Below are 7,982 nucleotides of genomic sequence, written 5' to 3'. Positions count from 1 at the left end.
TTTTTGGAATAACTTCTAAACGACTTTACTGATAAATTTTCAAAACTGATCAGCTCTTAAGCTTAAAAACCACGTTAATTGCCACCTGTCCTGTCGAAATTGGTTTATTCATTCGAGAGTCATCGAAAACGAAAAATTTCGAAAAAAGTGTTTTTTCACATAACTTCGAGATTTCTTTTTGGATCGTTTTTGACGAAATAAAGTAAGTATTAGAGCCCAAAAAATCACGTTGATCGCCACCAAGAACGTAAAAATTGGTTGATTGGTTCGTGAGTTAAGGTTGTCAAAAAAATTCAGAAAAAGTGAATTTTTCAAATTTCTCTAAGATTTTTGGTTCGATCAGTTTGTGTTTAAAAGCATATCATAGATTCTGAAAAACTGCGTTGAATCCTGCCAACCACGTGAAAATCAATTAATGTATTTAGAAATTATTGCAGTTTGAAAATTCAAAAAATACTTTTTTATCAAACTTCTATCAGACTTTTGAGCTCGAAGAGCTTAGAAACGTCATAAGTGCAATTTCAAGCGTTTAGTTATAGAATTGGTGGGAACTTGCAGGGATGGCCTTTAAGGTCAACCGTTTTCCAGATTTTTTTATACCATTTTAATCGGTTCGGACCAGTCTATTTTGAGAATTCTCAAAAATAGAAATAAAAAAAAATTGAATTTTTGGAATAACTCTCAAACAAATTTAACAATCAATTCCAAAATCTCATCAGCTCTTGTAATTTAAAAACTACGTTAATTGCGGTTTAATGCATCAAAATTGGTTGATGTGTTAAAGACTAACCGTCAAAGAAGAATTTTGAATAAAGTGTTTTCTTAATGTAACTTCAAATTCATACGTCGAATCGGTTGGTAGTTCATAAATTCGATTTTGTGCTAGATAAACTGAGTTGAATGCTGCAAACCTCATCGAAGACTATTGTGTCTAGTAAAAGATATCGCAATTAATAATCATCAAAAAAGTATAGTCAAAACTGTTTACAGCGACTTTGCTTTAAGCGACGTGCCGGTTATTACGTCGAAATTTTTAAGTCCCGTCTCTATTACAAATAAAATTTTCAAGCCGAAAAACGCTTATAACAACATTGCTTATAGCGACAAATCGTTTACAGCAAGCGAATGCATTGGTTATAGCGTCTGACAATTACTTTCATGCGTTTTGCAGTAAATATACTTATGGTGTCATCAAATTATTTTGCAGCTTTAATGAAGCTCTTAGTGCTTTACGGTGTTGAAAAAGCATTTACTCGGAAACGAAGAAATTATTTCGAATGATTACAATAAAATATTGAGTAATATGAACCGAGAACTACAAAACATATATGTACAGTTTAAGTGTAAGAAACAAATAAAAGTACCTGATTATTTTCAAAAATAATTATATGAAATTCATCATTCTATTTCATTTCAAACTTTGAGTAATAGTTTCTATATTATTAAATGTAGCATTGAAATTTATAGTTTAATGAATGTTCATCAATTATTATTTTTGAATTTAATCTGTGCATTTGTGTTTTTGAATATAATCTATGCTTTGCTAGTTTTTACTTATAATCATTGTCGACTCTAACGACCATTAACAGAAGGTCCCTTCAATGTTGTTATAAACGGTTTTCACTGTATATTGTTTTATCGAGAGTCATTAGAATATCTGAAATAATGAAAAAACAATCGTTTATGCAAAATTAGAGATTGATTCTTATATGTTTACAAAAAAATTAAATCATTCGGAACTTTCCTATATGTTGAAGTTTAACCCCTAAGAACTTTTGAAAGATTTAATTTGTCGAAATATAATGAGAAAACTCTATTGAGACCTGAATTAATGTGTTGACACTGTAATTGACTGCCTTTCTTTTTTTCTATGCTAGTTGGCACTAAAAGATTTTAGTAAATTATATAACAGATTGAAGTATCATATTTTATCGAAAATGAATGGTTTAGTTCGAGAAAATTCGATCTGAACAAATTTAATTTCTTGTAATTATATTTTATTTATAATCTCTACATAACTAATGTATTTAAATATAATCAAATATTAGAAGCGATTAAGATCTATAATCTTTGAGACTGTTCTCGAGAAAAAAATGCCTTACACCTTAAACAATTTATGTAATATCTTCAAGTACTGTTTGAATTGGTTATAGATGGAAAGCTCTAACGATGGCTATTGATGATCAATATAAGACACCTGTCGTCCTGGATCAAAAAAAAGATATGCCCAACTATCAAGATCTCTTATTAGAGAGTGTCGATCAGCCATGGGAAAGAGCTCTCACACCATCCAAAGTGCCTTATTACATAAAGTATAAAAACTTGAATAACTGTAAATTTTCTGCTCGATTTGAGATTTATACATTCACATTTCAGTCATAAAACGGAAACAACTCATTGGGATCATCCTATCATGATTCAGTTGATGTCATCGTTAGCTGAATTGAATGTAATACATTTTTCAGCATATAGAACTGCCATGAAATTACGAACAGTACAAAGACAACTATGCCGTAAGTGATTAAAATAAAAAAAAGTGCAGATATAACCTAAAATTAATAGCATTTTTCATTCGATTAACTTTTCAATTTTTTGTAGTTGACAGTTTAAGTATGTCCTCAGCCGTGAGTAATTTTGACTCACATGGACTGAGAGCGCAAAACGATAAATTAATTGATTTACCAGAAATGATTACCATACTTACGTCATTATACTCGTATATTGCATCTAACAGTAAAGCCCAAATCTCTGTGCCATTATGTATAGATTTAGCTGTTAATTGGCTCCTCAATGTGTACGATAGTCAGCGCACAGGTCATATTCGAGTTTTATCATTCAAAGTTGGGTTAGTCTTATTATGTCATGGAAACTTGGAAGAAAAATACCGATGTAAGTCAATTATCACATCTTATAATAATTAATAAGTAATCATTGATTTTCACTAAAATAATCAGATTGTGTGTATTTTTTAACTTGTGAATAAATTATGATAATGAGAAACTTACTAGTTTCAAGATCGTTTTCAGATTTAGGAATATAGCAGTTTCTGAATTGTTATACTTGAATAAGCAGAAGCTTTATAAGTGTGCTGTATAAGAGCTGCGATGCAAATCTTAGATGGCTTTACATCGACCCCCCGGGTTCAGTCCGAATTACCGTGTAATTTCTATAAATTTGCGTTTTACCGACAATAATTAAATTCAAATTGAATTCATGAATATGATTCGAATGATAATAAATAAAATGATGTCAAACGACGTGATTTTTGAGAATGTCTCAATTGTATTGTATGATCCGTAATGTGTGAGAGCGATTGCGTGAAAATTACTACTCATACAAGGGCCTCAGAGCAATTGGTGGTACTGGCCACCGCACGAGAAAATTCGGTTTTTCCTATACGGCCCTGATCAGCGCTATACCGTTCTACGCATCCACCGCAACTTGTCACCTACGATGTCTCCCGAAATTAGTTCGAGAAAATTCTCGTTGAAGCTAGAGCTAATATATAGATATAGTCATCTGATTTCGTACGCCCACGCTCTCTCTCAACAGATATAGATGTAATTGTATTGTACAATACTTGCATGACTACTCTGCACACACACACGTTTATGGTATATCGTATAGATACGACTCGACTCGACATCCTCTCCCCGTTGTAAAGGGATGAGCGAAAATGTTGTTGTGTCAATGTGTGGTGTCTTACAATGTTTGATATGTTACAAATAAATTGATTAATAACAATTATAGATTAATTGACTCAATGGAAATTACAATCAGTTAAATTAATGATAATTACAATAAATTTAATTGTAATTAAATTATTGTCCTTGTGCTGTTCGAACAGTTGCGACTCGGGTAACTCCATCCTCGCCTGGATGGACCTCGACGACCACTTCTAGTTGCCACCGCATGCAATGTTGATTTTTGTCCATGATGAGAACGATCTGGTCGGGTTTCAGTTCTCCTCAGGACGAATGCTATTTTTGACATTTTTGAAGTCGCTAAGGTACTCCAAGTACCAGCGTTGCCAAAAATGCTGGCGAGTCTTGGTAATAAATTGCCAAACGTTGAGACGATTATCTGGAACATCAGAAAGATCATTTTCAGGTAGCATGGTGAGAGGGCGACCAATTAAAACATGACGGTAAGAGTATTTAATTCTTCGAATGTAAGAATTTGATTTTTTTGACTCGCCTAAAATGATGTTTGAAAGATTTGACGGCAGCCTCCCAAATGCCTCCAAAGTGTGGAGAGAATGGTGGTTTAAATTGCCAAGTAATGTTTTTACGTACGGCATATTCCTTAACTCTGTCTTGATGCTGCTCAGTTTCAAGTAAAAAGTATAGCTTTTGGAGTTCGTTGTTCGCGCCTACAAAATTAGTTCTGTTATCTGAATAAACATGTGATGGAACTCCTCGACGACCGATCAATCGCGCGAAGGCACCCAAAAATCCTGCAGTCGTCATGTCGCTTACGATTTCGAGATATACAGCCTTGGTAGCCATGCAAATAAAGACACAACCATACGCTTTAATAATACGATTTCTAAATTTCTTTTAAAGAAAAGACACTATTGAAGTCTATTAAAGAATAGACACAGGTCCAAAGTAATCCACTCCAACATGAGAAAATGCAGCTGAATCAGTGTCATGTGCACTCCGCAAGTCTGTCATTTTACCATGCAACAAAACTGGGCGATGTCGAATACAGTTGACACATCGCCTTTTTATTCGACGGACTTGATTTTTTCCGTCGAGCAACCAGAAGCGATGTCAGACATTGTAAAATGTACTCTAAATACAAGAATGATAAGTTTTCGTCTGTGTTTCACGAATTATTAGATCTGTTGCATGGTGAGCAGAAGGTAACAAGATAGGATATTTTTCAGTAAAGGAGATGAGAGCGTGTTTTAGACGTCCACCAACTCGAGGAAGACCGTGCTGGTCAATGAAAGGATTAAGACCCCTTAACCGGAGATTTTTGGTTTTCCCTGTCTGTCTCCCTTATTCGTTCGATTTAATAACTGTATTGTTCGTTTTGAATCAAAAGCAGTATTTTCGTTTCTACTTGTAATTTCTCTGTAACCTCTAAGCACTTGCCCTTAAACTTGTTAGACTTACGCATGCACAAACAGTATGTGATTGAATGTATAAGAGTTGTGTAGGAAGAGAAACGTTAAAACATGTCCGTGCAGGTGGCAAATAGACAAGTATTTTCTCTAAGACCGGGTAATCCAGACGGAATTGTTGAAATGGAGATAGGCTATTCCTTATAATCGAGTTTGAGCCAATGAGGACCCTCAAACCATAATTTGTTAGTTGAAAATTCCGCAGGAAGTTGTTCCCTGGATAGAGCGTCGGCCGTATTGTCTTTAGAACGAACGTGTCGCCATTCGATTTTATCGTCTAATAATTGGATTTCTTTGACTCGATTAGCCTTAAAAACCTTTAGAGATTGTGGTGATCGTTTCAACCATTGAAGGACGATGGTTGAATCCGTCCAAAATACAATTTGAGAAATTGGAAAATCGAATGCCAACACCGATTCAGTGTAAAGACGTGAAAGTAATTGTGCGGTGCATAATTCTAATCTTGGGATCGTTATTTCTTTAAGAGTAACTCTTGATTTCGCGCAGGCTAACCGTATCAATTTTCGTCCTTGTTGATCAGTTGATCGTATATATAAACATGCTCCATAGCCGAGTTTACTCGCATCACAAATTCCGTGTAATTGTATGTTCATTGCATCGGGAACAGAAATATGACGTTTAATAAAAAAGTCTTTGATGAGATTTAATTGCGGTACCGATTCGTCCGATTCGTTCTAAACTGTTCTATTTTAAGGTGAGGATCTGCATTTAATCTCCTTTGTAAAGATAAAAAACGTCTATAAGCCTGAGTTTTAGAATCTCCAAAATCGACCTTATCTATGCGAAAGAGTAGTCGTACTACATAGCGCCCACTTGTTTCGCGTGTCGTGTGAAGTTGATAATGAGCTTCGTATGAAGACTCTTCAAATAATTTCGAATTTTGAGACCCAGCATCTTCAATGATTCAAAACCGCGTTAATTGACTCGATAGATGTTATTTGACAAGCTACAGATTGGTTATGATTTTCATCATTGACTCCCCTCGCAACAACCCAGCCAAGTTAAGTTTTATGTAATATTGAGTCACAGTCGTTGCGTGACAAGTTAATCTGTACTATCAATAAAAGTGATAAAGTAGTGCCTGAGCCAATAAGTACGTAAACTGGCTTTAGTAGATGAAATTAAGAGACGGCTAATTTTAAATTTGTCAGAATTTGAATAGATTCTCGTGGAAAACTTCGTTTGGACTCAAGTCTGCAATTTCTGAAATAGTTGAGAAAGGTAATCTTCTAAATTTATTATTAGTGGATTTACAGTCTATTTGTACAATGTGTCTCGAAAAAGTTTGCATACTGTTAACGGCTCCGATAGGAATAGAACATGTTTGCATCAGAAGTTTTAATTTAATTGCTAGTTCGTCGGTAATAAAGTTGGCTGTCGCACATGTATCAAGAAGTGCACGAGTCTTTATAAAGTGTCCAGTCGAATTACGCATGTGAATGAGAGCGCTTATTATTAGTTGATATCTCAGTGCTCGTAAAGTGGTCGCGAAAGTGTTGTTGACTAGTCATGCTGCTGTTTCTATTTCGATTGATTCTGGTTTGCTAGTAGTCGTTGAATTTGCAGCATGCCCTCTTGAAAGATGCTGAGTTGATGATTGTGAAGTTGAGAAATTTCTACATAATCCCTTCGCCTTAACATGAGCTAGCCGTTTGTCTATCGATAATGATTGAAAGGTTGGGCATTTAAAAAGAGGATGATCGTTACCACAGCATGAACATTTCGTCGAGTTTGTTGTCGTAAATGATCTTACTTCAGTTTCTGTCTTCTGAAATTTGTTTGTATTTTCCTGGCGTTCAGAGTAAACTCTTTTTGAGAAGTGATGTTTGTCATGAGATGTAAATTAATTAAGCGTGCTAGCCTTGAATAAATAGTCAGTCAGGAATTTACAAAAATTGTCAACTGTCGGAAATTCATCGTTACTTAAAGTTTCCTCTCCCTTGTTCCTAAGTTCTGTCGACAATTTTTTCTCAAATAGTCGCACCATCACACCGCCACTCTTAAGATCTTCTAAACTGTCTAAAGTCACTGTATTTTGACGTAAACAACTCACAAATTTGTTTATATATTGCGAAGTCGAGTTTGTTATGTTAGGACAATCAATGATCGCGTCGTAATGCCTTGAAATGAGAGCGCGTTTCTTTTCATAAGTTTCGGTTAATAATTCCCATGCTAGTTTGAAGTTTTCTGCACTGGTGTCAAAAAAGTTTAATAAGTCAGCAGCAGCACCAGTTAGTGAACTACGCAAATACAAGAATTTATTAAGATCTTCTATGTCGGTTCGTTTGTCGATCATGCTGTTATATCCGGCGTTGCCCCATATAACACAGGGTCTCTGCCCTCACGACGAAAAGTGCAGCGCTTGCACTTTAAAGGACAATCACTCAGACAACACCTCGATCTCGCCTTGGGCACACTATGTCCACGTTCTGTCAAATTTGAATTTTAGACCAATAACAAAATTCAATGTCCTTCCGAAGTCACGACCCAAGTGCTTAAAAACCTAAAACACCGCGGGACGCGCGTTTAATCTTTTATTAAAGAATACGAGGGAAGGTATCCTCGTAGAACCCGTGTGTGACTTCATACCGCGTTACGTACGGAGCAGTATACAGCACTCGATCGCTGATACAAAAATCTAAATTCATTCCTATTCGATTCTTAATTTCTATCTTCTACTAATCACGACAGTGTGCTTTTCGAGCAGTATCGAGGGCCCCATGGTCCGTCGTGATATCTTTCTCTAAATTATAACCTTTCGATCTATTATTTAATTAACGGCGGATCTAAGTATCTGCCGGAGTCGTTACTCTGTTCATGAACTCATAAT

General features: G+C 35.3%; 1 protein-coding gene across 1 annotated transcript in view; it reads left to right on the top strand.

Moving 5' to 3' along the window:
• LOC123258873 (dystrophin-like) overlaps positions 1-7,982 on the top strand; it is a 244,283-nt gene that overhangs the window by 89,036 nt on the left and 147,265 nt on the right. Inside the window, exons 3-5 of the mRNA XM_044719133.1 lie at positions 2,154-2,312; positions 2,377-2,513; positions 2,599-2,889. Of these exons, the coding sequence (XP_044575068.1) occupies positions 2,170-2,312; positions 2,377-2,513; positions 2,599-2,889 (571 nt within the window). The 5' untranslated portion in view covers positions 2,154-2,169. The remainder of the gene's footprint in view (positions 1-2,153; positions 2,313-2,376; positions 2,514-2,598; positions 2,890-7,982) is intronic.

This window comes from Cotesia glomerata, linkage group LG2 (assembly GCF_020080835.1).
Source record: "Cotesia glomerata isolate CgM1 linkage group LG2, MPM_Cglom_v2.3, whole genome shotgun sequence".
Taxonomy (NCBI): Eukaryota; Metazoa; Arthropoda; class Insecta; order Hymenoptera; family Braconidae; genus Cotesia; species Cotesia glomerata.
Note: the sequence above shows the minus strand (reverse complement) of the source record. Positions and strands in the feature narration are given on the sequence as shown.